At 36.8% G+C, this 24278-nt stretch overlaps 1 protein-coding gene across 6 annotated transcripts in view; it reads right to left on the reverse strand.

The window, feature by feature from the left end:
- The window catches only part of CPQ (carboxypeptidase Q), a 446657-nt gene that overhangs the window by 170736 nt on the left and 251643 nt on the right, over positions 1-24278 (reverse strand). For all 6 annotated transcript variants that reach the window (XM_063079637.1, XM_063079636.1, XM_063079641.1 and 3 more), the window contains exon 5: positions 8605-8716. In XM_063079637.1, coding sequence (XP_062935707.1) covers positions 8605-8716 — 112 coding nt within the window. The remainder of the gene's footprint in view (positions 1-8604; positions 8717-24278) is intronic.

The following is a 24278-nucleotide window of genomic DNA, read 5'->3' on the forward strand; positions in this document are numbered from 1 at the left end:
ATGGCAAGTAGCATCTAATAATAATGGTTAGTACTATCAGTGGCTTAGCAGGGGCAGGGTTCTGTCTAAATTATTTCAAGTCATGCTATCAACTAGTCAAGATAACCTGTTCCCATTGTAAAGAAGAGGAAACTGAGACTTAAAAGGTTAAATAATTTTTCGAGAATAATACAGCTACTACTAAGTAGGATTTGAAGGATTTGAACATAGGATATTCTAACATGGAGCAAAAGCTTAGTCAACTATCCAGGCTCCCTCTCGTTTATCTCTGATTTTAAGTTATCTAAGGGTTAAGGAAAGAGGATTTAAAGGGTTGAAAAATCATTGAGATCTGGTTCACATTGTGTAGTCTGGAGATGCTGGTGTCGAGAAAGAACATGGGCTGAGCATCAGCTCATCAATGACTGTCCAATATGAAGGTGTTAGTAGGAGTACAAATAAGTACCCTTAGAATAGTCAACTACCTTCAATACTTTTATTTAGTCTGTCGTTTCCATTACACACCCAGTAGAAACTCTCTGTTCCTGATGCTTGCTTTTGAGAATGTTCACAGGAGTAGAAGGACCTAAACTAAACTACTAAAAGTAGACTAAACTAAACCCTAATGTTCCACGACGATTTAAAAAACCGAGTTAACTATAAAGATCTGATCAGATGTTCATAGTATATTTTTCTGTTTCTAGGCCACTTTACTGGAACAGAATTTATTAGAAGCTGGGTAAGCCACAGCTTTTGCAAAATGCAGTATTAGCGTGATGCAGAGAAGTGTGTAGGTGAAAAATACAGCATCCCCGGACACCCCATCACTTCCTCTTTGGTATATTTAGCATAGAGTAGTAGATGCTGGCTCATCCACCACATAGCAAACAAAATTTGCTTAGCAACTCCAAAGCTGTGATTTTCCAGGCTCAGTATTGTGGGGATCTCCCTGCTCCATTTTTCTGTCTCCATTCTATTTATCACACTGTTTTAGAGATTAGAAAGAGAACCTGCCCAATATCTTTATTGTAGAAAGAAGTCCTAACATGTCAATTCCATGCTTAAAATCTTCAATGGCTCCTGCTGCCTATAGCATCAACTCCAAATTTTAGCTTTTTTTCCAATGCCCTTCACAAACAACCCTTACCTTTCATTTGGCTCATTTCCCACCATTCCTCACTGACCTATTGCTCTAGACATGAAAACATCCTCCACTCCTCAAACTGTACTTTCATGAGCTCTGATTTTTCTCTTTCTTCTCCCACCTCCTACCTTTTCAAGGCTTAGCTCAAATGTCTCTGTCCATGCGGAGCCCTTGCTGCCTGACTGTGAGCTCCTTGGTGGAAGGAATTGTGTCCTCTCCATTTTATGTGTCTGACATGAAGAGGGCATTCAGTGCTTATCATTGAAATGGGAGATGTCCTGTGAGCCAAGATGTGCAATACTGTGATGACACTGTTTTAGTGAGGTAGCCTAAGTTTTCCAGACAGCCCCACCTTAGACTGTATGTATCCCATTCTTAGATGGGAGGAAATCCACTGGGGTGCAAAGGATACCATTATTAAGTCTTTCCAGGGCCCCTCTTCTGCAGGATAAATTATACCAATTTTTTAAGCTTCCGCTTTCTTTACACCACATTTCTTTACTTTCTAACGTAGACAGGCCAAATCAAAGCATATGTGGAGGAAGAAGCTGAGCATGCTGTGGACAAAGGGGCCCCAGGAGACTCTTCCTGTCACATCATTCATTTGCCACCTCCCTGCACTCTCTATTAGACAGGAAGGGAGTGGTCATGATGCCTTATGCCACTGGGCCTGGGTTGTATCCACTTTTACACAGAAATGGTATATTCCATCTAAATGATAAAATAATAACAGCAATATTCACACAGTCTAAGGCTCTAAAATGACTATGGAATCTCCCATACCACACCCAAACTAAAAGACAGACCACATTCTAAGTGATTCATTTTTAACAAATCTTACTTTATCTCATGGATATACTGTGAAGATCAATCTACACACAATTTGTCTTTTTACAAGCATGCCAGTAGAAATGTCTATGTCAGCTGAACGAGGATGCTAAGTGTATTAGTAAAACTTATAAATATGTTCAAACCTCAGGAAAAGTTCAAAACAATTTCAAGCTGAAAAAAAAAATATGTATCTGCCATAGGTCTTATGGAAAAGCCAGACACTACAAAACTTGCCACTAGAGGAAATAACATATCTGAATAAAAAATGAGAAAATCATTCTCAAAAGCACATGAAAAGTAGTAAAAAATGCCTGATAACCATAAACCTACTTGTAGAAATAACAGAAAAAAGAGGGTGGTAGGGAAGGAGCAGGCAAATTCTTAAAGTTTCCAATTATTTTATTGTTCTAGGTATTTGCCTCATTTAGTACCATTATAAAGAGACCAATTTTTTTTCAGAAAAAAATAAAAGCAAACAATTGTCTACACATCAAAATTCAAATTAGTAAAAATGAAATTTAATGTTGGGGGGAAATTTTTTAAAAACTTAAAACAAGTTAATTTCATGGACAGCTCATAAGCCAATGGCATTATTCTCTAAAGGTATTGAAGACCAGTGATTCTAATAGGATAGCTTTCCCAGGGCCACTGTTCTCCCTTCCGGTGTTTACAAAATAATTGTGGAGAAAGAATATCCAAAATGGTAATAGAAAGAGTTCATGGAATGTTTTAAAATATAAATTCCTTCGTGAAAAGAAAAATCCTACCAAATTTAATTCATTTAGGGCCATATAAAAGCATAACAGAGAGAGTCCTTAACATATTTCAAACATTGCCAATAATACTACAGTTATTTTAAATAGAATTGATAAGAAGTTAGTTGTTGGGTAGAGTTTGCACTCAGGTGGAAACAAATGCTCTTCAAGGAAAAATACATAATACTACAGTTATTTTAAATAGAATTGATAAGAAGTTAGTTGTTGGGTAGAGTTTGCACTCAGGTGGAAACAAATGCTCTTCAAGGAAAAATACATAATCTCTCGTATGCAGTTAAGAAATCATTACATGGTTCTATCTTGTCAATATTCTGGCAACCACAAGCTCCCAAAGTTAGCCTAGAAAATCTAGAATGTAAACAAATCCAAGACCATTTGTACTCAGTTCCATGAAGTATATCTAAGTGACTATTCTTGGATTCTTTTTCACTTCTGCCACCAGCAAAAATGACCCAGGACAGTAGGTCCCAAAGTACACTGTACCCATGAAACACTCTCCCAACAAATGTTTTCGATGAATAAATTACTAAGAAGTAGTTTCCCAAAATTACTTAACTATAGGACATTTTTTTTTCCCTTTTCTGTATAACATCTTGTGATATCCTGAGGATGAGTGTTCCTAGAAACAGACTGGGAATGCTGTTCCAATAAAACACTACTATGAAGTACCTAAGAGTATCAAGTATGGAGTCAGGTTGCCTGTATTTAAATTTTCACTTAATGGCTGTGCCACCTTGGGCAGGGTACTTAGCTTTTCTGTGCTCCAGTTTCCTCTTCTGTAGAATGGATATAACAAGAGTTATCTTCTGCTTGGGGATTATTGTTGAGAAGAAAAGAGACCATGTATATAGCAAGTGCTTAGCACAATGCCATAACATAGTAGTATTTAGTAAATGCTATCTATTTGTACTTTTATTATACCCAGAGGTACGGCTAAGTCGAGGGAGAGGTCCTTTCTAAGTGGGACCTCCTTACAAGGTATGAGCTAGTCCCAAATTGGTTTCAGGGCTCCAGCTGTCTTCTTGGAAGCTGTTCCTTTCCTTTCCTCAGTTACTCTGCTTGAATTTCCTAGAGCTATTCCAAGGCAGATTTCACCAGGGCCTGGTAGAAGGAAACCCTCTTCCCAGCTGGGTTCCCACTTCTAAGAGAAAACCCACTGCCTGGAAATGGCTGCATAAAGCCCTAGCTACAGAGAAACTTGCATCAAAGCCTTGGCGTGCATTTGGCTGTGTTGGTTGGTGTATTCTGGGCCAGGAAAGCATGGTGACTCCTGCATGACTCTTCCTGCTTCCTACCTCTCTCTACCCTGTTGTTCCTATTAACAGAGTGTTTATGTAATGGCAATACCAAGAATCTTTCTCTTTTTTTGGTGGGGGGAGTGAGCTTTTAAGGGCTTTTGTGTGTGTGTGTGTGTGTAATTACTGAAGTAACACATGCTTATTACACAAAAATCTAACATTACGTAAATATATCAGGTAAAAAGTGAGGATCTCCTGTAATTCCACAACTTCTCCCTCTCCCCACAAACCCAAAACTGCTACTGTCAACAGTTTTCTCCTCATTTTTAATAATGTGCAGAACTGGAAGCTCTATACTCTGCTGAGAATTCTTCATTCTGCCACTTTTGCTTCAAGCATTTCTATGTATCTTTATAAAAGAAAGCTCAAATATCACCTTAGTGAACTTGCCCTGACCTAACCAAGACATACTGGCCTGTCTCTTCACCAGGTGCCCAAGTAATTTGTACATACTACATTTAGTGAACCTATAACAATTACACTGCAATTTTTGAATTAAATGTCTCTCCCACTTCAAGGGCTTCAAGGGCCATGTCTCCTTTCTCTTTGGTACAAGGACTTTAAGGGCCATGTCTCCTTTCCCTTTGGTACAACATGGACACACAGTCAACACACAACAAATATTTGTTGAGTGAATAAGTGAAGGAACATACATATAAAATATTATTCTAAGAGACAGATTTTAAAGCTCTGTAATAATCAGAATCAGATGCTCATATTTAAATTTCTCTGGAAAGATGCTTTTCATATATCTCTCATTTTAACAACCAGTTAATACTGTTAATTCTAATTCTTTCATTTCTTCAGGCCTGAAAACTCAAAATTCTAACTTCACAGAAAATTATAAAGTTGGAAGAATTTTGAGATGGATGGTAATTTATTTTTTAAGTGCCAAATGAACATTTTCAAGCATAGCATACTTGGCCATAGGCTTTGTCCACCAACACCAGAACATTCCAGGAAATGACATTTCAAATAAAGAGTTTCAAGTCCAGTAAACCACAAACACAAAAAAGCATTCAACAGCACAGCAAATAGGGCCGGCCCGTGGCTCACTCGGGAGAGTACGGTGCTGATAACACCAAGGCCCCGGGTTCGGATCCCATATACGGATGGCCGGTTTGCTCACTGGCTGAGCGTGGTGCTCACACAACAGCACAGCAAATAGCCTTCTGTTGACAGTTACTCAGGAAAGACTGATTATATTTACAAAGCTCAAAAATCTCTTCTGTTAGATTAACTGAATATAATTTAAGCTGATGGCTTGGGCAAAAGAGTGAATCTATAAGAGTGGTGAAAGAGGAGAACAAAGAAGATACCAGAAGGATGAATCTTAGATAAATATTCCCAAATACCAGAGAGTCCCACCAGACCAACACTTCAAAATTAACAAGCCCCACTGAGGGACTCTGACATGCATGCTGCATGACATATTGTCCAAAGAACTGCATCCAAAAAGAGTCTCACTTTTCTTGGAAAAAGGGATCACCATACAGCTTTCATATTTCACCAATTAAACAGTTTGGGCCCAATGTAATTAAGTAATATAATTATGAACCCATTTCTTGGCCTCAAGCCCAAGGTCCTATTTCTTGTTCAAGAGTATTAGTAATTTTCACTCAGAACTTGTATGTCACATATCAAGCTCAGCTCTTCATATTATAATACACAGGTAATCTACAAGTAGAAATCTATAGTCAATTTTAAAATTAGGGTAAGACTCAGTGTGTGCAATCATGGGAAGAGACGTACAGAGTAGAAATTGGGCAATCAAATAGCATGATATGGAAGCAGGAAGTGACCAGGAGAACTTTAAGGCTCTTGAAAATTTAATAGGAAAATGGAAAAATGTACAAAGGTCACTGGGTTTCTATCACACAGGAAATGGTGACTTGAATAGTAAAGTGAAAGGATGTTTTAGGGATACTCTAGCAGCTTGCCCTGGAGTTACATTAGTACAACTAACATATTAAATTAGGAGGCTAAGTAATCACTAACAGGTGGAGGTTAAAAAAAAAATCATCCTCTCATATATAAAATATGGTTCTGTCAGAGACATGCTTATTATAAAAGTTAATATAATGTACTTTTCTAAGTACATTATGTGTATAGTTCACTCAACTTTCAAAGCAACCCTATAAGATAGGAACTATTATCACCCACATTTCACAGATGAGAAAACTGAGGCACAGAGAGGCAAAGTAACTTGCCCAAAGCCACACAGCTAGAACGTTGCAGAGGTGAGATTGAATCCAGGCAGTCTGGCTCCAGAGTCCTAGGTTTTAACAGTATACCATGCTGCCTCACGACACCTACTCAAAAGACATATTGCTCTTTATTTTGGAGTTTTATTCATATGTTTATCCAGGTAGCTTTTCAGAAATCTTTTGAAGGTTTAAGTCCTGAATTGAAGAGACTGATCATTAGCTATCAAAAGCAACTGAAGTCAATGTACTTTCAGAGCTGAAAAAAGATACTCAGTTCACCTTTACATGGTGTCTGATATTTTTCCAGTACTGAAGAAGTGAGTCAGAGCCTAGAGAACATAATTTTTATTACCATCAGAGCAGATAAAATTCTCCGGAAGCTTATAGATGAATGGAGATGAGGAAAACAAAGTCCAGAGAGTTCAAATGACCTGAACGAGGCCCAAAAAAGTAGTTTGTAGCCCAGAGCAACCTAAAGTTCCATTCAGATGTGTTTAGTTTCTCTTTTCATTCCACCACTCTGCCTCCAATCAAACTGGTTGAACACAGTAAAATAAGATTAACCTCCAAATTAAATATCTGTACAAATTAAAGAGTAGAAATGTTTGACTTCTGCCTGCTTTACTCTAGAACCCACTTCATTTTGGAATGGTGAGGGATATCCAAGGGAATATTTTTAAGGGAAGGGGAAGAGGAGAGAATTCACATAGTCTCCCAGATCTTCTCTGAAGGAATGTGGTTTTTTTGGTTTTATTTGCTGGACAATTTTTCTCTTAAACCTTACCCAGTTCTAAAAGTAGACATTTAAACTATGTCTATATTGATAATATATAGACATATATATGTGTAGGTGTGTGTGTAGGTCTTCAACTCTATTCTAAGGGTCTTAAGAACAGAGGACATGCTTTAATCTTCCCCATGTGCCCAGCTTTTACAAAGTGCTTTATAAAAATCATAGTAGATGTTCAGTGAATCTCTTCTGTCATATATAGTAAATGCTAAAAGTGTAAGTATATACAACATAAGATTTCTAATTAGTTTTTCTTTAAAAATAAAAAAAAGACCTTGTATTCAGGTTACCTAAAGATTTTTTATTAGGTTATTTTAGTTGTTTCAGACCGAAGTAATCGTTTCCCTCTCCCCTCAAGGGACATTTGGTAATGTCAGGAGACATTTTTGGTTGTCACAACCTGGGGGCAGGGTGCTACTGGCATCTAGCAGGTAGAGGCTGGGGGTGCTATGAAACATCCTACTGTGCCTGGGACAGACCTCACAACAAAGAATCACCTGATCCAAAACGTCAGTAGTGCCAAGGTTAAGAAACACTGACCTATTTAGATGTCAAAAAAGTACACAACCACCTTTCCATGTCTTTATTTTAAAACACAATAAGCTATAAATCAAAATGGTACACTGAAGATTTGTCCCAAACAAGACAGTTTCAGTAATCTACTGTTAAGAAGTTGAACAAGTATTTAATGGGCTGATTTACAGGATTAGAAGTGTGCACTAAAAGTAGGAGGAAAAGCATGAATTTAAACACTTTATGTTTTTAAAAATAAGCAGTAGAATGTTCTAATCTTTACTACATCTGAAACTGAGGTTACTCCACAGTTGTGACATAAGACATTCTGCTGATGAGGCATTTTAAAACCACCACTGTCTGATTCACACATGGAACTCTCACTTCAGACTATTTCACTATTTCTAACCACACTCAAAATCTACTTTTTTAACCAACACACAAAAAGGAAATAAATATATTTTAGCTTGCAAAAATGACCATTAAAATAAACTGCTTTCTCTATTAGCCCTTCCTTTTTATGCCTGTCCACTTCCCCACATCTAGATTTACCTGGAAGGCCCATTTTTTCAGCCTAGACTCCTTATTGTGGCTAAGGAATCATTCCTTCAGTCCTGGGTCACTCTCTTTGATTTCTGTCATGGAAGGACAACCAGCCTTTCTCCATTATCCTAATAGCCGGATAATGTCTTAAGATAAATAAGGACAAGGAAGTAGGGGGCGCCGCTGATTTTTCTTTGCATTTGATCATGGTTTCCTTACATAGTCTCCAGCTGATATAGTTAAATTTGCTTGAGTTTTATTTGCTTGTTCGTTTTCCCCAGTGGCTGATAATAATATTTCACACTTTGGATGTCTGGAGTATACTTGAATAAAAATTTCTTTCCTTAAGGGGATACGTTAGTTCTTTGGTGGGAATCAACTGATGGAAAAAAAATATGTATAGATCTCAGGAGGATCTTTGAACACACCACAGTAACTGATCTGCTAATTATTTTGTGTATTGAGTTAAACATGTCACCACTGAGATCCTCACACATTGGTTAACAATTTTCTAAATATTTACCAAGATCTTTAATAAGCGAGAGTGCTTCCCATGATATAAAGGCTCCACCGCCGTCATCCATGGCTCCCTGCCCAACATCCCAGCTGTCCAGATGTCCACTGACTAGTACAACCTAGAAAAAATAATAAAAAGAGAAAAAAGTAAATAATACTAAGAAAAAAGGATATTAGAGAGGAAGCATTAGTAGGCATTCCAAATTCAAAAATGAAAATTTTACATTTTCTATTTTACATCTTAAAAGGCATGTGTCACTACTAGTGGAAAACTTGGTATAAAGGCATTATAATGGATATGAGGTCACTCTAATAGTCATAGTTAACATCCTCACCTTATACCTCTCTTAGTTAACATAATTTTGAGCACTAAAGAAATTCTTATTACTGACAGATGTTTGATAACTTTACTATATGGCTTACAATCTAAATCACATAAAAATGGAGCTCAAAACTTCAACCATATTCTCAACTTTCCCAAATTCTAGAATACATTTTATAAACATGTTAAGTTGAATTTAAATTAAAAAATGAGAACAATAATTTACTTTTTAAAAAATAATTGCATTTTGTGCATTATAAATTACTCTAATGTTGAATAAATAAATAGCTGGATTTAAAAACTACATCTAATTAAACGGAAGAAACTTTAAGAGTGATTTCAATTTATATTAGTTTTAAATTAATTATATTATAAATTTCAAAACACCATAGGTTTAAAATTTTTTTCAAGTTCAAGAAGCATTAGCAATTCTCTCTAGGAAAATACAAAAATATTTCACTGGAAGTAAATTTTATGGACACATTTCTAATAAGTTAAAAGCCTAGTAAAATGATGGTGGGCCAATAGGATATCTGTATGAAAAAAAATGTATCTTGATCACGTGATACAGCATACAGATGTCAAGTCAGATTGATTGCAGATCTAAAAGATTTTAGAGGAAAGCATAAAACAACTTTGTCAACTTGGAGTAGGCAAAGATTTTTTTTTAAAAAAATGCTAACCATAAAAGAAAAAATAATACATCAGACTTTTTAAAAATTAGGAATATTTGTTCATCAAAAGACCCTACTAAGAGAGTGAAAAGGCAACCCACAGATGGGGAAAAATATTCACCACACATATCTACATTAAAGGACTCATATCCAGATTATATAAAGAATCACCATGAAACAATAACAGAAAGTCAATGGACAGAAAAAGGGGCAAAAGACTTGACAATTCACAAAAAAAGATACACAAATTATTAGTAATTATACAGAAAGGTATTTGGGTTCATTATTATCAAAGAAATATAAATTAAACCACATTCAATACATATCCACCAGAATGGCTAAAATGAAAAAGACAGAATGCCAAATATTGGTTAGAAGGTGGAGAAAGTGGAATTCTTGTACATTGCTGGTGTAAGTGTAAGTATATATAGCCACTCTGGAAAACTGGCTTATCTATTAAATCTGAATATACACATACCCTATGACTCAGTAATTCCACTCCTAGCTATCTAACCAACAAGAACGTGTGTGTGTGTGTGTGTGTGTATGTGTGTATACTTTAACCAAAAGAGATGTACTAGAATATTCATAATAAAGTATTCATAATAACCCCCATGCTCCTCCGAAAAGGAAACTATTCAAATGCTTGTTAACAGTACAATGAATAAATTGTGTTGTATTCATCAATGGAACACTGCACAACAGAAAAAATGAACAAGCACAATACATGATAAATCTGGATGAATCTCATAAGCATAATGAAGAGTGAAAGAAGCCAGACACAAAAAACACATCGTGTGTAATTCCATTTACATAAAGAACAAAACAAGCAATACAGGAGAGTGGTTACCTTTGGTGAGGAGGGTTAGTGACGGGAAGGGGGTACAGGAAAGCTTCTGGGGTGCTGGTCATGTACTGTTTCCTGATTTGGGTAACGATTACACATCTGTGCTCAGTTTGTGACAGTTCACCTTTGTTATACACTTAGGATTTGTGCATTTTCTCTGAGAATATTACACTTCAGTGAAAAGTTAAAAGAAATGAGTTCAACAGATTGATATCTACGTATTACATATAGTAAAAAACCAGAGTTGAAACATTCTTTTTGATGGTGAAGATAATAATTGCCCATAACAATGGGAAAGCAGGATTTTTGGTATAAAATATCAGGATGACCCTTGGCACTGCCTGATTCACTGAGCAGCTGCAGGATCTCCTAGTGACATATACACAGGCCCAGCCTAGTGTGACTTCATGTAGTTATAAACAAGTACAATGCCCCACACTAACAAATGACCATGTAACAAACCCAAATGGATTGTTTCTAAAAGAGAAAAATAAAGGAAAAGACATGTTGCAATAGCAGGAACTTCTGATTCAGAAAGTGGTGTAATCCCATGTGGGATGAACAAGCCAATTAGTCAACGTTCTCACAACACTCAGAACCATTTTCCCAATAATGTTCCAGTGGACTAAAACTGTCAAAATGTGTTTCAATGAACTTTTTCTCAGATAACATATAGGAGTAACTAAATCAAAGCAGCTATTATTTTATTTTTCAGACTTTCTTCAGAATAATTAAGATCATCTACAGTCATACTTCTTTATGCTTTCTTAAATGCCTTCATTCTCCAATCTAGAATTATTTCTTAAACCAGCAGTTAAAAGATGGGAAAGATTATCTCTAATGATAGGAAACTGAACAATATCCCATAGGATAAGATCTTTGGTACAGTGCTATGGAAGAATGATTACATACCATTTGGATTACGAGAGCTTGTTTCAGTATATATTTTTTTGAATCAGAAAAAAAATTGGGGGACACAATGAAGTACTAGTTGTAATTTTAATATCTATTGATTCAAAACCAGGTAATGGCAAAAAGCTACCTGTAATTCAGTAGCATTTTGAATGAACTTGAGTTTTCCTAATTATAAGAGCTTCTACATACACTTAGAATATAGTAGTGTAGGAGGCTAATGCAGCCTCACAACAGATAACCCAGAAAAATATATAAACTCACGAGGCTACTGAAAATCTTCCTTATGTCAGGGTCAGGCATAAATGAACATAAATTATAATAAAGTTGAATCTGGGATAAGCAAACAAAACACAAACAGACTACCCAGAGATGTAGTAAACTCCAGTTTTATGAAAAATAATAATCCGAAAAAAGACAGGAAAATGCACAGTCCTGTTACTGCCTCTGTTGCCAGATATGGGTCCCCTAGAGTGAAAACAAGGCCTAGAACCAACAGAGAAGTGGGCATCCACTCATCCACCACCTCATGTGCTGCTCTCTGAGGCAGGCAGGGCACTGACCAGTTCCTTTTCCCCCAACTTCTTTCCTACCACCATCTCCTCCAAATGCAGTATATGGTAAAAAAAAATTATTTAAAACATAGCAACAGCAATAGCAGCCATAACAAAACAATGAGGAAGGCAGAATGGGGACAGCAGTGCTCTGAAATTTAGGGTTCCTTACTGGTGAGGCATACATTAGTCCTGACTACCCTGGGAATGGGGACCTTGGGAATGGGGGAAGGACCCACCACAGTGGGGCAGAAATACAGTAGATGAAAGCCTCCTAGGAATTAGACTGGCAATGGCACACGACCACCTGTTGGCCAGCTGTGGTCTGAAAGAGGAGACAGATGAAATCAAGGGTGGACAGAGAGCAGCCCCCAGGACAAGCCCTTTACTTCTCTGTTATTGTCACATACGGAGATGCAGAGTCCAAATAGATGCACCTGATTAAAAGATGAAAAAATCAAAACGGGACTACGGCAGAACAAGGGAGAGAGAACAGCCTCAGGAGTGCATTCTAATGAAAACGAGCTAACAAAACACACTGAAGAAAATGTTGTGATCTTTGGCATTCATTCATGATTTCCCTCAATAATTTTTATTGAGTTCCCACTGTGTTCTAGAGATACACAAATGAACAAAACAAGCAAATTTTCTGCCTTAATGGAATTTACATTCTGGTAAGGAAGATGGAAAGTAAATAAATAAAAAAAAATATGATGGAAGTTTTAAGTGCTATAAAGAAAAATAAGGCAGGGAAAGAGAATAGAGAGTGATAGTGGCAGGGAGAGGATGGAAAATGAGGCTATTTTAGGTAGAATTATCAGAGGTCTCTCCCTAAAGAGGTGACATTGGAGTAGAGACCTGAATGAAGACAGAAAGTGAGCCATGAAAATCTGGGGAAGAAGCATTATAAGCAGCGTGAAAACATAGGCAAAAACTCTGGGTGGGAACAGTGTGACATGTCTGAACACTGGCAAGAGGGCTGGTATGACGAGAGCTGAGAAAGCAGTAAGATAGAGTGGCTGGAGAGATTGCTGGAAGCTGTAGGAGCAAGGAGAAACTTGTAGGCCACACTGAGGAATTTGGATTTTATTCTGTGATGAGAAGCTACAGGAAAATGGTAACATCCAGTTTATGTCTTTAAAAATTATAGCTTGTATAAAGAAAGAGTGAAGGATGAAAGGAAAGCAGGCCAATTCACCGAAACTAATTAATCAAAAATCAGTTTGCTAGGAAACATCAGTCTGCTTTTTCTTAAAATGTATATAGCCACTGGAGAATGTTGTCACCACCCTAACAATGAAAGGAAGCTGCACCATCTATAAAGTCACAATTTTTTAATAAGCCCATCAGAGCTCTGAGATAGTAATTCAATCAGAATTATTATCTCTAAGGAGAGATAGGCTTATTTTGCCTTTGGCAGTGCCAGGAGGGAGAGGTGACAGTCATAAAAGCAGGAATGAAGAAAGCAACTAAAATGTTAACAAATTGTTAAAGGGCAAATGTGGGTTAGCATGAGTGTTTACAATCCCTGGAAACCCCCACAGAAGGGCACTGGGCACCCATTTTCCAGATCTTTTCCACAGGCCTCCATTGCGGGCTCATAAGAAAGGTTGGGAGCAGGGCAGGAACCCTGAGAAAGCCCATCACACAGTGCAAGAGTGCAGATGATGACAGGATGCCTCCGGGAGGCAGGCAGCAAACATGCCTGCCTCTGGAACCCTTCTCCTATAGGAAGCAGAGGTTCCTGGGAGAGAGGCAGAAAACTGTCCTGCATGCCAGTCCCAGCCAAAGGTCAGAGGCTATAGAAAGACGGGTAGAAAATTGTATGCCCACCTCACACCGACACTAGGAAAAACGTCTGTGTCTCTGGGAGAGGGCAGGAAATGCATTCATGCCCAGAATTTTTGCACTGATATAAAGCAGAGTTCTACTGCCCCTAGGTGAGGGGCAGGATACTTACTCCAAAGATACAAAGCAGAGCTTGACTTCCACAGGAGGAGGAGCAGAAATGTTGAGAAATCCCTACCCTTGAGCTGAGGCTGGGCCTGGCCAAGACTGAGGGGCAGAAGAACCAAGAAACAACACTGTCCTCACCTCGAGCCTTGCACCAAGTAACAAGCAGAGCAGTAACAGTTTATAGCCACGGGAAGGGCATGAGCACAGAGAGGCACCTTCTGTGATGCAGACGTATACAGCCTGCTGAAAGCTGAGGGTGAAGCAAGGACATGGAGCCTAGTCCTCCAGCAACCCAAGCCCCATACTAAAAACAGAGTAGTACCAGCCTGGGAAGTATGTGAGCACTAAAGACAAGAATAGAAACAACAAAACCCAAATCTAGCTCAACTATGAATAGCTTAACTCAACTACCTTCATACTAATGGCTGAACAGAAGAAGAGGCACTGTCAGTTTTGGACATAAACACTACTTGGGCTCTACTGTTCTCTTACATACAATGCCTAGCATCCAATAAAAAATTATGAGATACAAAATGAGCAAAAAATAAAAAGATTCATTGTCACAAAATACAAAATTCAACATAACTAGACCCAGATATCATCCAGATGTTTAAATTGTCAGACAAGGACTTTTAAAAAACTGTGATTAACATTTTAAAGATTCTAGTGAAAAAGATGGGGAATTTCATTAGAGATACCAATACTACTAAAAAAAGTGAAATATAAATGCTAAAAATGAAAAATACAGTATAAATATTTATAGATGATGTAAACACTTAAATGTAGAAGTCAAAAATTAAAACTTTTGTAGGAAATAAAAAATATTATTATGTCTTCAGTGGGGAGTGGAAGATTTTTTAAACAAGATATAAAAATCCAAAGCAAAAGGAAAAGTATATAAATTCAACTGTAATAAAGCCATTATGGTCATCAGGAGAAATCATAGAATGAGAAGAGTTGCTACAAATTTGGAGAAGATATTTACAATGGAAATAACCAAAAAAATGATTTATATTCAAAAGAGATAAAGAATTCCTACTAATCAACAAGAAAAAGACAAGCAACCCAAAAGACAAAGGGTCAAAAGACATAAGCAGGCATTTCATAGAAAAATCATGAATGGACTTTAAGCATTTGAAAAAAATGACCCATCTCATTATTGATCAGGGAATCATAAATTAGACCTTCAGTAAGATACCACTTTGTACCTAACTAACTGGTTAAAGATTAAAATCTGACAATATGAGGTTTGGCAAAGATGTTGAGAAACAGGAATTCTCCTGTACTACTGGTAGGAGCAGGCTATAGTTAAAACCATATAGGAAAACAATTGGACATATCCTTGTAAAGCTGAACATATGTGTATCCCACAATCCAACAATCCCACATTAGATGCATACATTAGAGGAATTCTGGTACTTGAGTTCCAGGAGACATATATTAAAATGGCCAAACAGAAGCAATCAAAGGTCTCCAACCGAAAACAATGCAAACGTTCATCAACAGTAGAATGAATAAATAAATTGTGGCACAGTTATACCATGGAATATTACAAAGTAATGAAAATGACATATAGCTGCATATATAAATGTAACTAAATCTAAAAACAAAAACAGAAACATGGAACATGGAACAAAAAACAAAAACAAAAAAGAATATCACAAAAGAAATAGAAGAGCAAGATTTCATGATGAAAAGCAAAGTAAACCAAATAGTTTAATAGTAAACAAAAAATAGGATAGTTTTTATATCAGATAGGGGTTGGAATAGAGAGGAGGAGATGATCAGAGAGAAGCCCACAGAGGGCTCCTAAGGCACTGGTAGTGTTCTCTTTCTGAAACTGAGTGGTGAGAGCATGTGTGATCCTCCTGTTAGTCTAGACCGCACATAGATAAATGGTCTTCTCTATGTGTGCTATATTAAACAACGGCAGGAATTATCAAAGACCTACCTTTGAAAGGAATGGGGCTCAGATAGTTTTAAAGTGAGTTCAACCAAACATTGAAGGTCAGATTTATCTCATCCTATTTCAACTGCTGTAAAGCAAAGAAAAATATGGAAAATGTCTACATTTACTTACAAAGCTATCATAATCTTGATATTAAAACATGAGAAAGATAGTATGGCCCATTAAAACCAACTAGAGATCAAAGATACTTGTAAACATCTAAAATAATTATATCCAGCAGCATATTAAAAGATATTGCAATAATGGCTCAATAGTCTCCAAATGCCCTTGGTAACTAGAAGCAATATATGTATCAAAAATACTAAGAAAGGGCCACTTTGGGTCATACTTATCTTCTTAGCATGCCTAGCTTTTAACATTCTTCGTTTAAAGTTATGTGAATTGTATAGGTATTTATCTCACCTGGCCACATTCTTGTTGATCAATCATCAGTAAACAGGATGCCCATCAGACAATGCAGCATGCTGCATTTTACAAAAATCTTGCTCAATCAAAAGCCAGAGAGACAATTATTTAGGGTTTTTGTTTTTGCTTTTGTAACTTTGTTTTACTTGCAGCTGCTTCATCCTCCTAGCCTTAATTTTATTTGGTGCATTTTAAGAGATAGCAGAGTCTTAGGGCTTCAAAGTTCAAGGCCTAATGCATTTCCAGACACAGGAAATCCCCAAATTTTCAACAACAAAAATCATTAAATGGTTGAAAAATATGACCTACAGAAGGAGGAGGGAAAATAACTCTCATGATTTAGCCTTAGAGAAGAAGCCAAGGAGTGACCTAATAATGAACTTTAGCTAAGATGTGTCCCACTGTGGAAGTTAGGAACAGCAGAAGAAAAAGCAAAGCCAGGCTTGGGCCACAGCAATGAGCATCGGGGTCATACAAGCAATCAAGAATTTTCTGATTAAGGCTTTTGTAGAAGTAAAAAAAAATAATGGATAGCAGGGGAAAGGTTATGGAAAATTTCCTTCCTTGGAGGGTTTCTAAAATAGGATACATTCTTAGGTCGTACATGGAAAGCTAAAAGAGAAAGGATAAATAAAACCTTTCAAGGTTCCACCTAATGCAATATTCCATGACAATTTTTAAAACTTCCTCTTTTATTCTAACCACTTTTCAGGGAGAAACTGTCCTTTGAAAAGCCTCTATAACCTCAACAGACTTTTCCCTGAGCATCTCCTTTCTGACTGCCAAGCATCTTCCCACAGTTTATAATCTAAACAGAGGTGGGCAGGCACGTCTCAAGAAATCCATGTTTTCTTAATCCGTGCTGAAGACAAAGCCTAGGCTTTCAGAGGGTAGTTGCTGAATGTATTGTCTATGCCCAGCATAGACAAAAAGGGCAACGTATTAACAAATATTTTCCTCCCTAATGATTCAGACTAGGTGGTCGACAGAATAAAGCTGGGCTCCTGACACACAGCATGTGTTCAGATACAACACAGCAAACGTCTGAACTCCTCTTGAATTGATTTCTTATCTTCAAGCTTTTTTCTTTTTTTTTTCTTTAAGAGAAGCTGTTGGGCGTTAGCTTGTAAGATACAGACTTCTTTCATAAGAAAATGGGCCATCTGTCCAAATGCTCAGGTATTACCACAGCTGCTCCTGAAAGGAGATGTTTCCACTCCCTAACTATCCCCTCTTACTTTTGCAGGTACTCATACTGGATTCATAAAACAAAGATCATGCCTATTCCCGGCTGAATTCTCTGAGCACATTACTAAACTGATATCTCAGGCTAAAACAAGAAGGGACTTAATTGATCTGTGGCTCATGAAAATCAAGTCTTAGGCAGATTTATAAAATGTGATTGCACTGTATTTGGAAGAAATGGCTGACATTGATTAAGCATTGATTTGAGGATGGGGCACAGCAGAGAATATCTATGAAAGAAAATCATTCTGATGAAATGGAGGAAATTGGGTTTCATCCAGAAGTCGTGACTTTTTGCAACAGGAGATGATCTTCTTTTAAGTGAAAGAACCATGCTTCTTACCTCCTTCTCATTTAGCCTAAGCAACCACAAGGTAACTTATCTCATTTTGAGAGGATGAGAGGAGTAGAAGAGTTGAATTACAACATTGTATTTCAACTTCCTGACGGAGGTAAGAAACACACAGAGTCTCTTCTCTTAAAAAAATTATTTCTCAGTAATGATCATTTTTCTCATGGTCAAATCCAAACCCAAATCCATAACTTCTCTTGTCTTACAACCATTCACTTATCACTGTGTCTCAGGCTTTTTTCAGGCTTAAGTGGGTAGGATTAAAAAAAAAAAGTATTTGGTACCCTACAGACTCTTTTATGGTTCAATCTAAAAAGCTAATAAGAATATCATCAATCTTTTATTATAGAAAATGGGTGTCAAGGTGCTTACTATCAAAAGAAACTCTCTTCAACTTAAATTTTGACCATTTAGGTTTATAAGCTGAAGGAGTCTTCTTGGTCCCTAATGGTTCCTAAAATCCCAGAAGTCTATGTACGAGTGGCTTTGGAAATACCCAGCCATCATAGAGCTTGCATAGTTGAAATTAAAGTTACCCAAAGCGTTTCTACCTCAAACATCCATGTTATTCTGTAGGCTCCTTCTTGCCATGTCCCTGAACCACAGTGTCAATGGGGAGTTAGGAGTCAACCATCTCAAGGCCCAAGACTTGACAGTGAACTTTGGGGTAGCTGCATGGCTTCCTATGATGGCAACACTTGAGAACCACTTTTTTTTGATGCATACATTCTAGTTTAAATGTAAAACAGTCAAATAATATTACAGACACCCCTAATAGAAGACTTCTTGATGACTTGAGTTTTAGCTTCATGACAGACTATCAAGGAGCCAAGCTTACTTTGAAAGGCTACATGCCTGCATAAGTGGGCTTGCTATCCAAGCACACTACCTCCTGGTCATTATACTTCACCTCATGTACGATCAGCCAGGTCATTTCAGTTAATATTCTCTGTGCTCAACTCTAGGGAAGAAGCCAAAGTTTCATCAGTATATTTTGTTTTAGAAAGGAGATGTTGCAAATATTTGAACATTTCATTTTTTTGCATCCTTATTTGAAGGAATACTATTTTACCCATTACCCCTGATTCTGTCTTATCTTTTATTAGAATTTACATGTCCTAGGGAAAAACAAGCGAATCGACATCTTAACTTGCATTGTACTTAATATAAACCCTAGAAGAGCCCAGGAAACATATATATTATGTATATACCTGTATATCTAAAATGAAAAACTCTTCCTTTCCATTTAAAATACAATAAATTGAAGCTTAACTTCAATATTTATAGTCAAGTAACACATCGGCATAAAGAAGTGACCATCTTAGTCTCACAAAAATCAAAAGCCACTAACAGCTAAAATGTTGCTTAACTTTATAATGTTCTTGTGTCACAACCCAAAAAGAATGATCTAAAAGTGATTTCTTCTATGTCCAAAGCTAACATGAAGCACAACTATGCTTTGCACAGCACAGAAAACTTTTCTACCCTCTTAAAAGTGAACTTCAAGGATAAGGAGTAGGAGGAGCTTGAATGTCATAATGCTTGATAAAGGCATACCTGATGGAGAGAAAGGAATGAAAGTTGGCCTAGAGACTAAGACTGCATGAAGAATGACTATTTAAAAATGAATATAGTAGAAAGACAAGGCGATTTTCAGAACCTAACAGAAACCACAAAGGAGAATGAATAGTTTAGCTGTCCTCTAATTGTCCAAAATTAATTGTCCAATTAATTGTCCAAAATGCAATTAATGAAAATAAAAGAACATCATGAAGAAAAAAGACTGTTCACTTCCCCTATCAATGGACATTGTGGCATTATTGTCATGATGTGGATTTAGATTTTTGAAGTCAACACTCATGAACTTGTCCCTGTCTCCCTAATTATTTTGACTTGTCATTAGATTATATTCTCATCAATTAAGTCAGTTAAATCTCAACAGTTGTTTGTAGCCATGCATTTTGAATAATCACACGCCTGTGAGAAAGCTTAAAAAAAAAGAAAAATGGATTCTTTCTGCTCAATTGTGTATTTTCTGAAGAAATAAAAGGGCTAAGAAAAACAAGTCGTTATTAATTTAATTTGTATTTATTAGCATAAACAGTGCATTTTAATAGGCTTAGAGCAAGATTAAAAGAAATACAAATATCAAAGTACAATTCTCACTAAATCATATTTCTCATTAAATTTTAAATGTTAGCACTGCTTAACTTAAACCGTCTCTTGATACAATCTTGTTTAACATTTCCATTAATACCATGGAGGCATGCTTATGAATTTTAAGATGATAAAAATATAAGATGAATGATTAACATGTTGGACCAAATAATTAAGTTTTGAAATATCCTAAAGCAGAAATAATAGTTTAAAACTGACAAGATAATTCAGCAGGGATAAATATAAAGATACACAGTGTACTTTGAGATGGTAGGTTGAAAGCAGTCTGTTTGGCAACACCCAGGAAACTCAGGTGGCCATAAGCATATTTAACTTACAGTATGTCTCAGCCATGAGAAAAAGTAAAAAAAAAAAAAAAAAATTAGAGTTCATTGATGAAAATAAAATAGTGTTTATTGATCTTTACTCTGAATTAATTAACATTTTTTCCTCCTTTTTTCCCCCTCCAGAAAACTTGAGGAGAGCTTTTGGAAGAGAGACTGTGGTCAGAGAAGAGCTGTCAGGATTTTACAGTGTCTGGAAATACACTGCTTAAAGTCCAACTGACTATGTTGCCCTGGAGAAGAGAAGACTTCAAAGGGCTTTAGTAGACTTGCTCAGAAGGTATAACCAGGCCAGTAAGAAGAAGGTATAGGCAGGTAGATTTCAGCTTGGTAGAAGAATAAATCTGAGCTGCCCAACAAGGGACAGTACTCTCCAGAACAGTAAGCTGCCGAATACTTGTGGTGTTCAAGCACAGGTGGAAGGAACATCTGTCAGGTAAAGAATGGACACTGGACCTGAGGAGGCAGTGGGAGGTGGGTACTGGGATAGGTAATCACCAAAGACACTGTCAACTATAAGATTTTATGATGCTAAAAGGAAGGTGGGCTTGGCCATTATTCAGTGAGAAGGAACTGTTAATGTTTCTCTGTGCTAAAGTACTGTTTTCTAGTATAAATTTCTATAATCATGATTTTTCTTTGACTGGAACCAAAACAAAATATTAAAATTATATTATACTACCAGTAGTATTAATTATTAAGGAAATTTGCCATTCTAAAAAGAACTTTTTATGATTTAAAGTTTGCCTTCCTGAACTGAGTTCTGCAGTATCAACAACTTCCACTGGAATTCGGGGTGTACTGTGGGAGGAGATAACTATGATCACTGTCAATACCAGCTTTTAGAGGTAAACTCCATACTTTATAGTGTCCTTTGACAATCCATGATGGATTGTTGTTTCTGCATTTGCCTAAATGTTGTCAAAGTTATTTTTAGTTTTTGCATTTACAGGTAGAAATTTCCATAAGTTTTATCATCCACTGTGTGGAATATTACTTCTCTTTATTTGCCCTAAGATTACTCTCTCCAGTAAGAAATTATGATTTTACAGGCACTTATAAATGAGGCTTTTTTTCCCCTATGAAGGCTACAAAGATTGCTACATCCCTTATAGTTTCATTGTATCATTTTGATGGTTCCTTCTGAACTTTCTCGAATTCCACTAGATTTTGGAGATGTAGCCACCACACCTGTGACAAATAGGTGCCATAACTTTTTTGTGTGTATTATATATAAACTATAACAACTTTCCTGACAGCTGCCAGAATTCACTTGGTCTCTTTAACTGCACAGAATTACATAAATTAAGAAACCTACAATGACTCTAGATTTCTTTTCAGGCTCCTATATTCACACCATATTAAAACTAGAATGACTTTAGGAGATTATGACCAATACACTGCTTTTACACAAAGAAGGGAAGTAATTTGCTGAAGTGGCCGGGCCTGAGAATAGAACCCGGAGTTTCTGAACCAGAGACAAGGGTTATTTCAATCATCTCCCTCTGCCGGCTTCCCAAAGATGGTGCAGACCTACTTCTGATTGCTTTACTCTAATGCATGATCTTAACTTTATGCTAAATATTAATCTCCCACTTTTCACCTACACACATAGTGTAATGAGTGCTTTCACAATTTATCCCTATCAGCTTGACATAAGCTAGTTACTTAACCTCTCTAAACCTCGTTTCCTTATCTGTAATGTGGGAATAATAATACAAACTTACCTTTGATGTGTACTGTGAGAATTAAATGAGATGACATGTTTGTCACTGTCATGTTCCCTGGCACGTAGTATGAACTCTTTAAATTGTTGCCATTATTGATTATACCATAATTATTGTAAGATGAACTCAGACATTGTAAACAATTGTCTCTAGTAAAGATTCACTTGGGGAGTTGGAGAACATAAGTAGATTTCACACAGACTGCTTCCACAGGCACTGGTTTAGGGTAATATGTGCTGCCAGTTTGGATTAGAGGGAGTATCAATCACAAGCACGTTATTTAGAAATGTGACAAATATTCTAAAAAATGTTGTTTGGTGAGCGTAATTTAAAACAGCATGAACTTATTCCATTTGAAAACATCCATATGCCATGAAATGGCTAAGTTACATTTTCATTTCAGTAATAGGTTGCAAAGGGGGAAAAAAGTTATGGTTCAGGCAATCACATACACATAGCACTCTCTAAATAAGTCTGAAGTTACTAACTAAGAAGTACCGGGTGAAAGTGAATTCAGGTGTTTGAACTGAAGCTTCCCAAAATGCACCTGGGGCTAGTTTTGTCCTGAGGATGGCTAATCGTAGGAATAATTTCATTGTCATTTGCAATTACAGAGCAGGCAAGACTGGCCACAGAATGGCTTTCTCCCTAGAAAGGCCTTGAATACAGGGAGAGTGTCCAGAATAGGGCCCTGGAGAAAGCTTCAAAAGTCTGGGACATTTGACATAGAAATGAGAAGCTAGAGCCAGGGACAAAAAGCATTTCTTGACATCACATTTGAGCATGATCTTTATAGAGAAGGTGTAAAGATTGCCAAAAATGGAAAGTTAACAAGAAAGGGCAAATATCAATTTTTATGCTATTATAGACAAGTTTTAGTACAGCACTGTTTAAATATCAAAGAAAAAAGGAAATGGCCTGTCAAAGGAGCATCATTTCATCTGTTTTAACCCTACACTCTAACAATTTATGAATTTTAATCTCCATATGTTCCTTGAGTAAACTGCAATAAAGTAGGGCATATTTCAACGTTGTCTTTGTCTCTCTAATTGCAACAGAGTAGTTAAGGTCATAGGCTTTAGGCAGACAGGCCAGGATTTGATGTGTACCTTTGCCACTTACTAGAAACCCTTAGTGAGCTGCTTGAGCTCTCTGAGCTTCCAATTCCACATATCTAAACATCTGCCCACAGTGTTGATGTACCAGTGATTGCAAGAAGAGCTTAACGCATTGCCTGGCACCCAGTGTATGCTCAATCTATCTAGTTTCCTAATCCATCTTAGAATTTAATTACATGTTTTATTGTTATTGTAATGCTCAACTGATATAGTGTACGTTCTTAGTAAAAGTGGCTTTCTCTGATAGTAGTTCTCACGCAGTTGGGGGTGGAGGGTGGGGACAAGGAATATACTCCTCTGGTGGTAGGGGACTGGAAAGGGGTGACAGAGTACATAGTTTGAAAATAAAAAAGCCTCCCATCTCTGATTCTGATAAACTTGTACTGGGCAGAGGGTAGGAGTATATCTTCCATCCTCAGCCTTCAGCTGAGAAATATGAGACTTCCTAATAGGTCTTCTTATTTCCTTCACATGTATTTCTCACAAGGCCTGGAATACAGTAAAGTGTCAAGAAATCAATTTGAATTGATTTGTTTCTGTTCAGTAATAATGTATGATTCATAATCAAGTTAGTTCAGTTCCTTAAAAAACATTACTTTTTGTGATCAATGCACAGTTAAAACAAAGTTCCCATTAATTACTTTGACCTTTACAATTTTAGTCACATAAACCTATTAAAGAAGTTTACTGTCAAGTACTGTATAATGTAACTCACTTTCTCTCAGTGATGAGTGTAAACAATGAGTACATTAAGAAAAGATTAACCTTTATTGTATTCTTCAAAGGTCAATACCATACAGAGCTATGGACAAGAAATTTGGACCATAAATAAAGTAATGCTTAAAAGGTAATGATGAGATTTCTGGTCCACATAGTGCAGCAAATTCACACCATTATAAGCTTCCTCTGTTCCAAGCATGTGGCAATTAGAGATAAAATATAAAAAGTGAAAACCAAAAGATTATAGTTTGACTCTGAGAACCAGACAAACATCTCTGTGGACTAGAAATGGACTAGAATCATAAGCAGTAAACACGTCTGAAGCCACGAGACCTGTAAGTCTCCAGATCCAAAAGCCAGCACTGACTACTGGGCATTC

This window comes from Cynocephalus volans, chromosome 15 (genome assembly GCF_027409185.1).
Source record: "Cynocephalus volans isolate mCynVol1 chromosome 15, mCynVol1.pri, whole genome shotgun sequence".
NCBI classification, from domain to species: Eukaryota; Metazoa; Chordata; class Mammalia; order Dermoptera; family Cynocephalidae; genus Cynocephalus; species Cynocephalus volans.